The sequence below is a fragment of the Triplophysa dalaica genome, chromosome 7, assembly GCF_015846415.1.
Source record: "Triplophysa dalaica isolate WHDGS20190420 chromosome 7, ASM1584641v1, whole genome shotgun sequence".
In the NCBI taxonomy this organism is placed as follows: Eukaryota; Metazoa; Chordata; class Actinopteri; order Cypriniformes; family Nemacheilidae; genus Triplophysa; species Triplophysa dalaica.
Window position 1 is genome coordinate 19,744,756 of NC_079548.1, and position 16,819 is coordinate 19,761,574.

Genomic DNA, 16,819 nt, shown 5'->3' on the forward strand with positions numbered 1-16,819 from the left:
ACATAATCATCCTATCCTTCGCCAATAAGCATCTAAAGTCCTATGCCTTCCATTTATATTAGCCCTTCGATTACAATTTAAGATGAGTCTTGCACCTCTGTTCTGGACTAATTGTAGTTTATTCAAATCTTTACTTGCTGCACTTGACCATTACTGGACAATTATTTAAATGAGTAAGAACCATTGTTAATACAATTTGAGCAATTTACTGTTGTGTTAAAAATGTTAATAACTCTTAATAACTGACAGGCCTCTTCACACTTCAACCTGCTGTCAGTCTTAAGTCTTATTTCCTGTACCTGTTCAGTATGCACATTATTCACAGACACTTTTAACTTTGGTTTGAGATTACATTTTGAATTTGAACCAAACACAATACTTTTTCTTTTTGTCACATTTAAAACTAACTTATTATTACACACCCAATGCGTAACTAATTGTAATTTCTTCATCAAAAAAGTAGACAATTGCTCAATTGATGTTTCTGATAAATATAATGTTTAATCATCGGCACACATAACTATATCTTTGCACACTTTAAACAAAAGAAAGATCATATGTAAATATAGAAAATAATAATGGTCCTAAATAACTTCCTTGCCCATTGTTCTCTAGACAGGTAACTTTTAAACCACTATACAGTACAGTATGAGAAGTACATTTATAACATTTCAGTTTGTCCAGCAATAATTATGATCCAGTACATCAGATGCTGAGATAAAATCTAACAATACTGCTCCTACTAGATTATTATCATCTATCTGTGCAAAATAATCGTTTGTCATCTGTGTTAATCCTGTTCCTGTTGAATGTCCCTTTTGATATACATGCTGCAAATCAGAGAGTAAACTATTCTCATTAAAAGAGGATCGAATTTGCTCACTTAGTATCGTTTCCAGTATTTTGCTCAGAACTGGTAATAGACTTACTGGTTGACTATTTGCACCATTGAAGGCCTGTGTTTTATTCTTCCAAACAGCTGGCTACTAATTTACCAAGGAGACCATCCAAATTATCTTTAAGATAATAAGATATCTTTATTATCTTTATGTTTAAGAAAGTTAAACATGGTTTTGTTTATAAAAGTATTGATAAAAGTGTAGAGGTAGGCAAACCATGTTTCCTAGCATATTGACTACCATATATACATTATACAATCCACAGCGTTTGTTCCTTTGTTTCACTTTACTCAAGATAGTGATGCTGTAAGGATAACACTTCATCATTCGAGTCCCCCCTTGCTTAACGGCTTCAGTTCATGGTCGGTCTGTATTTGATACTCTCCAGTTGATTTTCTCTTTCTCAACATGTACAGACAGAGTATAATGATCATTATCAGCACAAAAAGGAAAATATAAATGTAGAGTTTAAAAGACGGGCTGGAAGATATGTTTTCTGAAAATGAAAAGGAATGTTTGATAAATGTTATTGTCATTTCCTTGTAGTAAAAGGTACACCTTTTTAACAATTTAGGCAGCAAACATAAACGTGCTTTCTGTCATTCATAAAATGAGAATATGTCCCAATATCGTTGTCTATTTTCACAGTTTTAGATCTAACCTTTAATCTCCACAGAGACGATCTTACGGCTGTGTCCAACTCTATTCGTGGCACTGCATATGTACTCTCCAGAATTGGAAGACGTGGCTTTCTGGATATTTATGCTGACGTAGCGCCCCCCAGTGGAGATGTTCTTGTTTTTAAAGCTCCACCACACTTGAGGTTCAGGGTTACCAGAGGAGCTGCAATTCAGGGTTATATTGCGGTCTGCTTCCACCTCAATTTTTTCGTTCATGGGGTCAAATACTGGAGCATCTGTGTTAAAGGATTAAAACGAATGAGAATAAATGAGACACCAATAGAATGTGACAGTGGGTAAAAAATGTAAAAAAAAATTAAGAACAAAAACGTACACAGAATGTCGATTTGTAATGGATGATGTACTGATCCATATGTGTTACTTGCATTTAAATTATACAATGCACTTTCATTCCTGCTGGGATAATATGGAAACGGGATCTGTTTTCCATTTTTGTAGAGGGAGATATCAGGCTTTGGAGCGCCATCAACTGAACAAGGAGGTTTAAAGAGCGTTTTCTCTTTTATCTGGAAGCTTTCAGTGCAGTTTAATCCGGGGGGATCTATATAGGCGAGAAAATAATATTTGATATCAAATTGGACCAAATAAAGACAGATAACAAAAGATTGGGTTTTAACAACAGTCGCTCAAAAACTCTGATACTCACACTCTACTGTGATGTTTATGATACAGCTGGATTCACCCTGTTTATTGCTGGCAGTGATTTTATACTCGCCGGAGTCGTATTTGTCAAGAAATGTAGAAGCGTTTAGAGATGATGATCCACGGCTCCATGAGATGCTTGGTAAAGGGTTAGCCGAAATCAAAAAATAACTTGTGGGATATGAACTCAGTGTGCTGTGGATCTTTGGTGCCCAGTCATAACAAAAAACTATATGTGGTTTATCTAAGAAAAAAACATGAGATTAGTGCTTCGAAAAATTATTTGAAAAGTTTCTTGTTCCTACTTTAAGTGTGAAAGATATTTTTGATCACTTACAGTATACAGTGATGTTAATATGTTCTGATGTCACTGCTGGAGGAGGTTGAGGTCCTTCTGCTCCCAGTTCCAGCTCTGCTTCACATCTGTACTGAACTCCATCATCACTTCTGTCTGGAGTGATCTGAAGTATAGATGTTTTATTCACTGGTGTCTTGATGGGGTCTGTGAAGGTCTCATTATGCATCAGAGTTTCTCCTTTATACCATTTCACAGTGAGATTCTGAACTGGAGCCACATTCACAACATCACACTGAAGATTATATGTGAAGCCTTCAGTCATCGGTCCTGTGTGATCAGCTGTGTTGATGGATACCCTATCTGGAGTCTCTGTGAAGCAAGATTTGAAGAACCTCATGTTACATCAATTCATATTGATTTTATGAATGTGAAATTATTTATTTCAGTCAATTAAAATACAACCGATGACAGTAACACAGAACTTACTGTAAACAGTAACTGGGAGTGGATTTTCTAATTGTTTCCTGTCATAGTTCATATAGCACATTGCTGTTATGTCCCATCGTGTCAGGTTCGCCACTCTCCAGGTGATCAGATTCTGGTTTCTCTTCATGGGCACTGATCCAACACTGGCTTCCCATCCGATCCCACTATGTGCGACATGAGTGCTACAGTCCACTGAAACAGAGCTGCCGTACTTCACAACAACTCGCTGTGGGTTGAAATGAAGTAAACCTGATGGTCAAGAGTAGGGTGTGATTTCAATCAATGGATTTTTAGAAAAAATGAAGACAAGGTTTGCCTTCTCTATAGAGATTTACACAGACATGTATTTTAGAGTGTATGGCAAATCCCATAAATTCCTTACACGTTGAAATTGTATTAACCAAACATTTCTCATCCCCCATTTTAAACACTATAGAGAGTCAATGGGGGGGTGAGATCTGTTTGGTTAATGACATTCTTCTAAATATCTTTCTTTGTGTTTAGCAGAACAACGAAATGTATACAGGTTTGAAACAACTTGAGGGTGAGTAAATGATGACAGAATTTTCATTTTTGGGTGGACTATCCCATTAAAGCATTGGAGGTACTGTACAAACCCATTTTCGTGAAAGCTACTATATAAGATAAACGTTGCTCTCAATTTCATAACTAAAGCGTAAACTAGCAAAAAGTAGGTCTGCATGCCAAAGGCTATTTTAGTCTCAGGAGTCCTCACCTTCAATATATTTTCTAATTCAAATCTGTAACCTGGTTTTCACCAAAAATGTAACTGCATGTAATGTAACTTATTATAATTGTGACACCGAAATAAACAACAGAATTTTGACAGTTTCGACCATGCAGAGAAGTCAATTAAATACTATAATTTCATTTGTCAATTCTTAAAAAGAAAGGTAGTCTTGACCGATTCACATCGTAAGAATTCATTCAAATTAGTCACCTCATAAAATAATTACGAATTTCCGTGACATCCCACTGAAACACCAAAGATTTTTTTTTTTACTAAAATCACATTATTTAAATATTTAAATATTTAGTTTGACATCATGAGGTTATCAACAATTGTTTTCCAAAGATTGAACATCCCCTTTTATTTGTTATTAAAGATGCACAGTAATTATTTGCAAGGCAGGTGAGTTGCCGGGACACTAAAATCCCCAAAAAGTATTTGTTGCTACACTGTAAACTTATAAAAATAATGTTCAAAGTAACTAAACACATTCATAAATGTACACTTAATTTAACTTAAAGATGGTCTTTGTTTAAAGACCAAATATTCACGTTTTAACTTTTGATTTACATTTTTTTTTGTCATATATGATTTACAATCAACTAACTTGATTCACTTGAGCTGGAAGAACACAAACGATTGTTGTTAAAGTAACATTAACACTGAGCAGAGGGTCTGGGAAGTTACATGGGAATTCAATTCTATATTCAATTCTATGTACATTGTTCCAAAGCACGTTGCATGGTGTTTATAGAACAAACAAGATCATTCTAGTAAATAATATCTTATAAATGATCTCCCGGTGGTTTATTTAGCATTAAGTGAATGCTTGGCAGAAAGTGTGTCTGACCCTCGAATAGTATCATTAAGGCTATTCCAGAGTTTAGGTGCTACGTATGATAAAGCTCGTCCCCCTTTGGTGGATTTAGTTTTAGGTGTGATCAAAAGTATGGAGTTTTGAGATCTTAGAGAGTGTGATGGGTTGTAATGTGATAGAAGCGCAATTATGTAGGTAGGGGCTAAGCTGTTTAAGGGTTTATAAGTAATTTAAAGAACTTTAAAGTCAGTAAAATACTTAATGGGTTGCCAGTGAAGGGATGTTAACATTGGGGTTATGTGATCGTATTTTCTGTACCTGGAATCTTGATATGTGTCTCATCATTCGATGAGTATTAACTGTTTGTCACAACTAGTCATAGTTACCAGGCAGAGAAGCGCATCCACATGCAGAACAAGATTGAATAGACAAAATAAGATGCAACAATGACTGACCCATGACAAATAAAGCAAAAGGGTTATTTAGACTGGATAACAAGGGGAAAAGAAACACCTGGGAAGACATTTAAAAAGAACCAATAGAAAACAGAACTAAAAAGGACTACAAAATATGAGAGGACAGGAAGTAACAAAGAAAGTCCACAATACACGGGGCAAACACAGACTGGATCATAACATTGTGCTAATGCCAGTACTGTCTCTTCCTGCCTGTCTCTTCAACGACAAGGTGTTTGACTTATGCATAATAATTAAAAAATACTATATTGTAATTATCATAAAAGTGTATCTTTGTATATGTATAGAGTTCAGCTGCTAACTTAAAGCCATAGGGAAAAGACTGATACGTAGTATTAACTATATATATATATAAAGTATATAATATTGATGATCATGTTAATCTAATACTGTAAGATTTAACAATGCATCAACTTACTTTGTACAGTGATATTGAGACGTTCTGATGTCACTGTTGGAGGAGGTTGAGGTCCTTCTGCTCCCAGTTCCAGCTCTGCTTCACATCTGTACTGAACTCCATCATCACTTCTGTCTGGAGTGATCTGAAGTATAGATGTTTTATTCACTGGTGTCTTGATGGGGTCTGTGAAGGTCTCATTATGCATCAGAGTTTCTCCTTTATACCATTTCACAATGAGATACTGAACAGGAGCCACATTCACAACATCACACTGAAGATTATATGTGTATCTCTCAGTCATTTTGTCAACCTCTTTTCTTATAGACACCGTGTCTGGAGTCTCTGTAGAGAAATATTGAAAGATGAGACAAGATAAATTATACACCTCATAAAAATAGATGGCAAAAATATAAACAGAGAGATAACTCACTATAAATGAGGACTGGGAGAAGTGATACACAATTTGTCATATTAGTGCTTATGTAGCATTGTGGCAGTATGTCCCATCGTGTCAGGCTCGGCACTCTCCAGGTGATCAGATTCTGGGTTTTGGTCATGGACACTGATCCCTCACTGGCTTCCCACCCGATCCCATTATGTGTGATATTCGTGCTACAATCCACTGAAACTGAGCTGCCGTACTTCACAACAACTTGCTGTGGGTTGAACTGAAGTAAAGTGCATTCATCTATACCTGTTAAACGTTATTAAACACAAGGGGTGATGTAAAATGAAACTACAGCATGAAATAAAACATATAATGGCAAGACATGAAACGGCAATAATGTTGGGTTTTAAATGGTCAAATCTGCTACACTTTGGTAGCAGTTAAATGCCATTTTGATGAATTACATGCAAAGGTTTAATATTGACTTTTTAAACATAATGCATAAACTTACTGTATACAGTGATGTTGAGAGGTTCTGATGTCACTGTTGGAGGAGGTTGAGGTCCTTCTGCTCCCAGTTCCAGCTCTGCTTCACATCTGTACTGAACTCCATCATCACTTCTGTCTGGAGTGATCTGAAGTATAGATGTTTTATTCACTGGTGTCTTGATGGGGTCTGTGAAGGTCTCATTATGCATCAGAGTTTCTCCCTTATACCATTTCACAATGAGATTCTGAACTGGAGCCACATTCACAACATCACAATGGAGTTCATATGTGGAGCCTTCAGTCATTATGTTATCCCCTGTGCTCATAGACACCGTGTCTGGAGTCTCTGTAGAGAAATATTGAAAGATGAGACAATATAAATTATACACCTCATAAAAATAGATGGCAAAAATATAAACAGAGAGATAACTCACTATAAATGAGGACTGGGAGAAGTGATACACAATTTGTCATATTAGTGCTTATGTAGCATTGTGGCAGTATGTCCCATCGTGTCAGGCTCGGCACTCTCCAGGTGATCAGATTCTGGGTTTTGGTCATGGACACTGATCCCTCACTGGCTTCCCATCCCATCCCATTATGTGTGATATTCGTGCTGCAATCCACTGAAACTGAGCTGCCGTACTTCACAATAACTTGCTGTGGGTTGAACTGAAGTAAAGTGCATTCATCTATACCTGTTAAAGGTTATTAAACACAAGGGGTGATGTAAAATGAAACTACAGCATGAAATAAAACATATAATGGCAAGACATGAAACGGCAATAATGTTGGGTTTTAAATGGTCAAATCTGCTTCACTTTGGTAGCAGTTAAATGCCATTTTGATGAATTACATGCAAAAGTTTAATATTGACTTTTTAAACATAATGCATAAACTTACTGTATACAGTGATGTTGAATAGGTTCTGATGTCACTGTTGGAGGAGGTTGATGTCCTGCTGCTCCCAGTTCCAGCTCTGCTTCACATCTGTACTGAACTCCATCATCACTTCTGTCTGGAGTGATCTGAAGTATAGATGTTTTATTCACTGGTGTCTTGATGGGGTCTGTGAAGGTCTCATTATGCATCAGAGTTTCTCCTTTATACCATTTCACAATGAGATTCTGAACAGGAGCCACATTCACAACATCACAATGGAGTTCATATGTGGAGCCTTCAGTCATTATGTCATCCCCTGTGCTCATAGACACCCTGTCTGGAGTCTCTGTAGAAACAGATATTAGAGATCTTGATCGCATTCCCAAACATACACCAATCCTTACAGTTTTTTTACTCACTGTAAATAGTAATTGTGAGATCCTGCGAACACTGTGTTTCATTGGAGATGACCACACAGGATGGCTGTATCTCCCAGTCTGTCATTTCCTCCACAGTCCAGGAGCTCTTGTCTTCAGTCGTATTGATTTCTGTGTTAAATCCCTCCCATCTCAAGCCCTGGTGTGGCATGTCGGTGAAGCACTTCACTGAGGTCGAATCTCCATATTTAACCAGTACCTCCGGGGGGTCAAAGAAAATTCGGCAGTCATCTGCCAAAAGACAACGAACGAATAGAAACAACTGTGATGGAATGATCTAAATAATTTGCTTGACATTGATACTTTACAAATTTAAATTTTGTTCCTAATATTCTCAAAATGCAAAACAATATATCTAAAATTTGTTGACGTTCTATAGTGCATTCAGTACTTCAGGGTGGTGGAGGTGTGAAACCAATTTGGAGAGCTGACTTACATGCTCAGTTTCCTATTTAGAAGCATCAACCACACCCTCTAAAAACACTTTTCAAATGTCACAGAATATCAGACTGTGCATGTGATTTTGTATGTTAAAATAATGTGCTCCTGAAATGCATTAAAATGGATTTGGAAAAACAGAAAGTGTTTATAAGTCACTTGCACTTGTCACATTTGATCCCCATCATCTGGACATTATTAGTAAATCCCCATCGCCTGTCTACCCCTCGTTATCTATCCTATTTAAATCCTCTCCCTAGTTCAGTTATTTGTTCGGTATTGTTTATGGAAACGGTGGTGTGCTTCTTCGCGTCGTTTTCTTCGCGTCGTCTTCTCCACGTCGTCTTCTTCGCGTCGTCTTCTTCGCGTTGTCTTCTTCGCTTCGTCTTCTTTGCGTCGTGTTCTTCACGTCATCTTCTTCGTGTCGTCTTCTCCGCGTCTTCTTCTTTGCTACGTCTTCTTTGCGTCGTCTTCTCCACGTCTTCTTCTTCGCTTCGTCTTCTTGCGTCGTCTTCTTCGCGTTGTTTTCTTCGCGTCGTCTTCTCCACGTCGTCTTCTTCGCGTCGTCTTCTTCGCGTTGTCTTCTTCGCTTCGTCTTCTTTGCGTCGTGTTCTTCACGTCATCTTCTTCGTGTCGTCTTCTCCGCGTCTTCTTCTTTGCTACGTCTTCTTTGCGTCGTCTTCTCCACGTCTTCTTCTTCGCTTCGTCTTCTTGCGTCGTCTTCTTCGTGTCGTCTTCTCCGCGTCTTCTCCTCGCCTTCACCGGGGCATTCAGGTCAGGCGGGTTTGCTGCCCAATCAAGCACAGTACCACCATGGTCTTGAACCAGCTTTTGGTACCTTTGGCAGTGTGGGCAGGTTCCAAGTCCTGCTAGAATATGAAATTAGCATCTCCATAAAGCTTGTCAACAGAAGGAAGCATATAGTGCTCTAAAACTTCCTGGTAGATGGCTGAGTTGACTGTGGACTTCAGAAAACACTTCTGAAATGAGTGACAAAAAATATTGACCTTTTTCTTGATATTCAAATTGTAAAATGTACCTGTTTATTAGATTATCTAAGTCTCTCAAGTGATCCGTGCACGAACCATTACAGAATACAGAATGCTGGAGCAGGGGAACTTTATCCTCGAGGATAATACAAGACTGTTCTTGGAACTACCCATCCATACCCACTACCCGGACAACTGCCTCTGTACTTTCTACCTGAAAGGCTTGAACGATGACTGAAGAGCGCAGTTGTTTGGAGATGGTCCTCGGGAAGTTCAGCAGAGATTGTGGAATGGGTGCTGGTGAGTAACAACTTGCTGCTCATCGGTCCCAGTCCGGACCCAGAGCCCAGCCCTACAACACCTCAATGCGTGGAGCATACGCCGGAGCCCACCACCCTGAAGTACTGAATGTAGACCTGCTCTAAAATCTGAACAAATTCTAGATTTATTGTTTTTAATTTGAGAATATTCAGAACTAAATTAAGAAAAAATGCCATGCACTTCACTGAGACCAAATCTCCATATTTAACCAGCACCTCCAGGGGGTCAAAGAAAATGGGGCAGTCGTATGGCTAAAGACAATGAACTAATAGAAACTAACTGTGACGAAATGATCTAAATAATTTGCTTGACATTAATACTTGACCATTTTTTCTTAATTTAGTTCTGAATATTCTCAAAATGCAAAACAATATATCTAAAATGAGTTCACATTCTATAGTATATTAAGTACTTCAGGGTGGTGGAGGTGTGAAACCTATATGGAGAGCTGACTTACATGCTCAGTTTCCTTTTCAGAAACTAGCATCACCCACACCCTCTAAAAACACTTTTCAAATGTCACAGAATATCAGACTGTGCATGTGATTTCGTATGTTAAAATAATGTGCTCCTGAAATGCATTAAAATGGATGTTGGAAAAACAAGAAGTGTTTATAAGTCAGTTTATAAGTATGAAACAAGTATCACTGAAAAAGTGTAGTGTCTCCAGAATTACATGAAATGACTGAGAGAAGATAACAGTTACAAACTGATTTCAATGGAAGTCCTCCAACTATCAAATCAATCAATTTTAATTAAAATGTGCTCGCACATGCAACCACGTGCCCAAAGAGCATCTGAGGCAAAGAAGCATTCAGTTTCAGATAAAATACAAGTTCGCACCAACCGAATTGTTAGAATGAACTCTTATATTTTCCTGACATTGTTCCCTTTAAACCTGTTAACTGTTGGAGCCATTTTTGAGCCTACACATGAAAACGCACGTTTGAACTAAAATGGCGGTAACTCATGAATTCTTTGAAATATAGACTTACGGCTGGTCTCGTTTGAAAAAAGAAAAGTTGCTGATTATTGCACGAAACAAAATCACATACACACAATTTTAATAAAGGTTTATGTTTCCTTTTGATTAAAAATACATAAAAAAATACGGGTTGCAAAAGGATAGCAAAAAAAAGAAACAATAACTCTCCCTACATTAATTATTTTACAAAAACACCAAAGAAATCTGTATTCTAGAGTCTTAGACTTTTCCAATGATATATAGTTTGTCATACACAGAACGGGTGACAGTAAACTGGAGCTATGATACTCAAAGACACCAACAGATCCACAGAAAGATGCATTGCAATGACAAATAAACATGCTTAGAACTTACCTCCATGTGTAAGAGTGAGCAAGACACTCATCAGCAGATGAGATAAAAGCATCGTTGGCACCCAACAAATGATGTCTATAATGTGAGTGATGGAAGATGGATGTGTCGTTTCTTGAAGCTCAAAAATGTATAATGAAAGTGATTGTATCTGCATTCAATAAGTGTGGTGTAAAATGTCTGAGACGATAATGACAGGATATCCTGCTGCCAGTTAGAAAGAGGGAAGCCGCTAAAGGTATGACGCAACATCGTTTACAATAAACAAAATATTCGGCTTTGATACATTTTATGAATTGTTCAGCAGTTAAACATAAAAGCATACATATTAGTAGCACTTTCAAGTAAAGCAGTAGTTTTAAAATAAGTACATATACATTTTAGAGGTGAAAATGGAGCTTGATGCCGTAACGCAAATAATAACACAACACAATTTCATATTTTCATGAATAAAAATGAGGTATCAGGGGCTTATCAACAAGAACTTCAGAAAGTCAATGAATTTCTCTTCATCTTTGCATCATTCTTCAGTCTATAACATGTTTGTCTTAGCAATGATTATAAGAGCTCTGTTTAATTCTGTCCAGCTCAAACTGGTTTGATCATCATGGCCACTCTCTTCAAGGAATACGAGCCTCCGTGAAACTCCGCCCAGTAAACACCATCCTGGTATCGGCTTCGGTAATGCCCACCTCTATACCACACCCCGTTCAAGTTAGAATGGGCGCACATGTGGTACCACCAACCGCCCTTCTGGTAATGAGCACAGTTACCTATGAAAGACAGAGATCAGAGAAATGCAGAAACATTGCGATGTGCCTTAAAAAGAGAGCACATGATGGGTTACCTGAGTAAGCATCTTTATCGCGGTCCAGAGTTGTGAAAGCTTTATTGTTGTGCCATGAGAGAGAGTCTCCTGCGTTGCCCTGGTAACTGCCTAACCGCAGCCGAAACCAGTCGTTCTCGGGTTCAACTCGAAAACTGTCGTACTCTGCATACATCTGACGTCCCTGCCAGTCTTCCAGGCTTACTCGCAGCTTGTAGGTGACCTGTGAGGTGAGCCAGTACAGATTCTCCAGACCCAGCCAGTACTCTCCATCCAGATTCCCAAAGCCTTGCTGTGTACAGTCAATAATCATTTTATTTGATGATTTCATTACTAAGAATACATTTGTATATTAATAGTTCTTACAACAACAAATAAACCAATGTATAAATACAAAAAGCTTGAGATTGATCTTGCAAACAAACTTCAAATCTTCCAACAATATACACAGTGTACAGTTAGTATTAGGATGCATTGATTAAGATTTGACAGACGTGATTGATAGTTTTGTAATATCCACCTTGTATTGATCCCATGTCCTGAAGAAGTTAACGGATCCATCCTGTCTCCTCTGTATAACCGTCCAGCCACCCTCTGTTCTGCTGTGATCACACCAGGCCTGCAGCAGATGGTTGGTGTTAAGCGGGCGCAACAGATAGATACCACTGGTCTTCTCTCCTGACTCCAGCACATGTTGACAGTCCTGCCAGGGCCCTTTTACAGGAGATCATTAACAATTTCAGAACACTGTTCAGAATAGAGTGTCCCAAAAAGCATCTGGACACTTTTAGATGTTTTAATCTCATTTTTAAATATATTATTTCATTGCGTTAGAACAAACATGTATGTTATATAGATTTTTTTAAATGAAAACAACAAATGACGTTACATGTATACCACACCTTTTCTAAGAACTAACTTTTGATCATCTCTAATCAACTGGTCACAGAATTGCAATGTGATGTATTAAGTCACTTCCCCTTACAAGAAACCACAGGTATTAACTGAATCTATAAAAATACTAAAAATGATTTGTTATTTTTATTGGTTCAACTTAAAAAGTTGGCTTCAACTTTCAACCTGGTTGCCTTAAAATTATGAGTAATACCAGTTTAAAAATATGAGTTAACAATCAATTTCCTGTTGAGTTAACTAATATTTTGAAGTTGAATTAACTTTTAAGTTGAACAGTGTTTGCCAATCCCATAATTTCTAGATGTATCTAAAAACCTCTTCCCTTGATTTTCTGAATTATAATATTTGCTTGATTCTGTATATTTTAACTGTACTTTTTAACTTTATTTGAAATATATAAAAATAAATATATGCCATAAGTTTGATTTTTCACTACACTGTGAAGACCTTTATTTTTAGGTACAGTTTAATAAATGCAGATGCTGGTGTCACTGTATCTAAAAGTGAATTGAAAGGAGAGGGTGAGATGGGAGGTGTCTCTAATGAGCAGATGTGTGGAGGATCTGAAGGGGCTGCGACCAGGTCACACACTCAGTCTTTATCTCAGCCTTCTTATCAGCTCACCATGTAGGAATTCCTACTCCCACAAAAACTATTCCACCATCTGCACATCTCAAGCAGTGCACACATTTGTCTAATTCTCTAAATGGGTGTAAATGGTACGACATGAACATCAATAAATTATATTTAAACTAATTATATTTAATACAGACCAACTCCCAAACTGACCAAAATCCTAGCACGTACCTAAAAGAGAACATTGTGCATTGTTAAATGCTTTTGTTTTAATAAAATAGAAGTACAGCAAACACAACCGTGCACTAATGTACAGTAAATATCACCATTAGCTGCCTCTAACAGGTCCTGTCATTTGGGAATGTCAGGGTCATTGAATAGAGCTTTACCGCTGTCCTTTAATCTTACACCCCGGCAAAAAAGCAATGTGTCGTAGTTCAATGTTTTAAGTGGCAAAACTTCAAGAAGGTGGTGATTATCTGATTTGTGTTCTGTACACATGCACATGTTTGTGTGTGTGCTAATGGTAACACACAGCTCTTAGCCTTCTCAGCCCTTCCATCATATGAAGTGTGGGGGTCAGTACCTCTGATAAGACATTGTTTGGAATTCTCTGAGATAAAGCTTCCTCGTTGTGGGTCACTGACACATGGGGCGTCTGAATTCCTAAACATGGGAAACACAGTGACCCATATCTGGGGTTCTCACTCATTTGCTATGGCTCTAGGGCTGGGAATTGTATGTCAATGTTGTGGTATATTGAGAAATCAGTAGATGTAGAAATTTCAGCTTGAAAGTGACAAAACCCAAGACACGTGACTATCTGATCTCTTTTGACCAGGAAACCCTTCGGATCAGCCTTGCAACCCCTTAGCAACAGAACGTTATGTTACCTGGTGATTTAGTGACGGGGTAACTGATGAAAGGTGTTACAGTGGGTGCGTCATCAAAGGTCTCCGGCGGTTCCTGTGATCCGTGTTCCTGGGCACTTTGGTCTCTTTGGACATTGCTGGCAACATGTTTAGACTCTACACTCAGCGTTTCACTTGACTGTTGAACCGGATGTGGTCTATCTTCCTGTGAGGATCGTCAGAAATTTCTGTTAGTGTTTTGGGGGATTACCCCGTGGGTTTGTAAGATGTCTGGAGTTCAGCTTGTACCTGTTGTGCTTTGCACTGTTTCTCCAGTTGTGAGATTATCTGACTCTGGTTGCTCACGAGAGAAGTGAGCATGTCAAATTTCTTCTCCAGGTCTCTGTAACTAGTTGTCATTTGCAGGACCTGATGGGATTTTATATATCGCAGACGCAGAAAGTTGATCATGAAATTGGAAAAGCAGAAAATGAGCGACCCAAATACAATAAATAGATATATGCACATTGAATTTAATATGTATATAATAGAAAAATACAATTTATTCAATAAAAAATAAATAGAATTTATATATAATTTAGAATTAAGAATTTAGTTAAAAACGAATAATATTTTTTATAAATAATAATATTTTATATATATATTTATATAGTATTATATACAATGGATGTAAATAGCAGAGTTCATCCTGTAATTTTGATTTAATAAAAAAAAGATTTTTGAAGGCATGCTTTAGTGTCAATCTGAGCACAACTTTTTTACACATTAAACATTCTTCTCAGGAGAAAAATCAAGGAAGCAAATCTCAATTTGCTCTGCCATAAACCTCACTGCTGTCATGGACAAACACTTGAGATTTGACTAAAATCTTATTTACGATGAAGTTTTCTGTGCATAAATCTTTGCGCTACCTGAGATGTTGCGTTAATCACCAAACTCTCGAGCCGCTGTTGCTCCGAAGCCTGATCCTTCTTCTGTAAGATCTCATTCAGCAGCTGGGCGTAGAGTTGGGTGATGCGGGCGTTCATGTTGACGCTCTCCCTGCGCAGAACTCTCATTTCATTGGCCAGCGTGCCTTCGTGCTCCAGCTCCCCACGCATTCTATCCAGCTGTTCTTGCTGCCGTGTCAGCTGTGCCCGCAGTGCCGCCATCTCTGAGCGGTTGCCGCGGGCGGATTCGGTGCTCACGCAGAGGGCCCCTGTTATCTTCTGCTGGGGTACGATGAAGGTGTAGGAGCAGCGGTTTGGCTTATTCTCTGATGCTCGAGACGGCCTCTTTTGGCTGACATCAGCCTTGGAGGTGTCTGCATTGGAAGCTTGTTTACGGCTCTTGTCGCAGCACGTCCTCTCAAAACACAGCAGGAGAAGCAGGCAACAAGTCACTGGAATCTTCATTAGGGTGTTTAATGGTCCAATAAATCGTCTGATCACATCCATACAAACACAAACAAGTGAAAAATTATTACTGATGTGAATATGCAAGATCAAGGCTTATAAGATGCCTGTATTTACATACTTTGCTATGATGCTTGACTAGCAAAGCAATTAAAATAAACACCGTTCAATACATTTTGTACATTACATTATGATTTTATTCAACATTTCATACAGCAGGCAAGTTTTTCTTAATGTTCAGATTGAATGTGACTTGCAAAAAGGGCTTTTTCTAATGAGCTAGAAATTGTTAGACGATGTAACTGTCTTAATATTGTCAACCCACCTCCCCCAGCTTTTACACTCATAGGTCGACAGTGAACAGAAATAAAGAGGCCTGCAGTTTTTGATGTATGCCAGATGTTTCTTGTTTAACTCAGGACGTGAAAGTTTTGCCTTTTCTTGGTTTAATTAACATGTCAACATGAGCAAAGGATAGTCAACAGGAAACAGCCTGAGTCAACCTGTCATTTCATTCAATTGTCTAAATCAATTCCAAAAGTCAACATGGATGAACAAAACAAAGCTTTGGTAGGCATCATAAACTTAAGCAATTAACCACTCAACCAAATCACCAAGCCATTCAAATAGAATAAGAGGGGAAAATATAAGTTGACATGGCAAAATATGTTGAATATGAATGATAGGAATAACGAAAGATTTTCAAAATAATGTAGTTTATATTGCATTCCAAATAATATCAGATATCATATATTTTCAGAAATAATAATTAAAAAAGAGAACTAACGCAACAACGAACAAAAAATCTATATAAATATTATTTTTAAGTTCATATCTAATGTTTTGGCTAAATATCATTTTTCAATTGTACTTTTTAATATCAAGAAACTTTTTAACTCTTTTGTAACTACTTGTAACTGTAGCTAGCTCAAAATACTTTTCTTAACATATTATAAGGTTCAAATAATGTAGTGACGGATATTTGAAACCAAATTTTGTAAGGTGAGAAATCACATTATCTAAACATGTTTCTTACCTTCTCGTGGAATATCACCAGATGAACTTCTCTGCTGGTTTTGGTGCGTTCAGTTCTATTCTCACAAAATGTAGTTCTTTCTACTTTATAATCAACTGAATGTAATATCTACACAACATTACTTTTAAAACAAATTGCTCAAATATGTTTAAATGGCTTTGGCCATCAGTATTTTAGTTGTTATTTAAAGGACTGTAGTGTCAGAAGAGCTCTGGTCTACGCTGGCTGTCCTTCAGTGGAGATGTTCAAAGGAAGTTAGCAGTGGAGAAATGGGAGACACCCAGACTGACAGTAAACTTTTAAAGTGGGATTATCAGATCCTGTCAGGGGATCTGTAAACAAAGAAGGGTGTAATTACAAAGCAGTCTAATGAGACCAGCTCCCCTCCTCTTTACTTATAAACGGCCCTATCCATACATGCACACCGTCTACACATGGGCAGAGATAGAG

At 37.7% G+C, this 16,819-nt stretch overlaps 2 protein-coding genes across 2 annotated transcripts; both read right to left on the reverse strand.

Annotated features, from left to right (window-relative positions):
• Positions 1-479: 479 nt before the first annotated feature.
• icam5 (intercellular adhesion molecule 5) lies at positions 480-7,817 on the reverse strand. The gene is made up of 12 exons (XM_056752302.1): positions 7,649-7,817; positions 7,258-7,575; positions 6,782-7,045; positions 6,370-6,693; positions 5,901-6,164; positions 5,489-5,812; positions 3,027-3,275; positions 2,580-2,909; positions 2,247-2,486; positions 1,914-2,141; positions 1,561-1,815; positions 480-1,395 (listed from the first exon to the last, which is right to left on the reverse strand). The coding sequence occupies exons 1-12, from the start codon at positions 7,815-7,817 to the stop codon at positions 1,223-1,225; spliced, it is 3,138 nt and encodes a 1,045-aa protein (XP_056608280.1). The 3' UTR covers positions 480-1,222.
• angptl6 (angiopoietin-like 6) lies at positions 7,760-16,617 on the reverse strand. The gene is made up of 8 exons (XM_056753669.1): positions 16,370-16,617; positions 14,851-15,361; positions 14,228-14,347; positions 13,961-14,144; positions 12,097-12,290; positions 11,598-11,868; positions 10,754-11,523; positions 7,760-7,897 (listed from the first exon to the last, which is right to left on the reverse strand). Exons 2-7 carry the CDS (start codon positions 15,331-15,333, stop codon positions 11,339-11,341), a joined length of 1,437 nt encoding a protein of 478 aa, XP_056609647.1. The 5' UTR covers positions 15,334-15,361; positions 16,370-16,617; the 3' UTR covers positions 7,760-7,897; positions 10,754-11,338.
• Between the last annotated feature and the right edge of the window lie 202 nt (positions 16,618-16,819).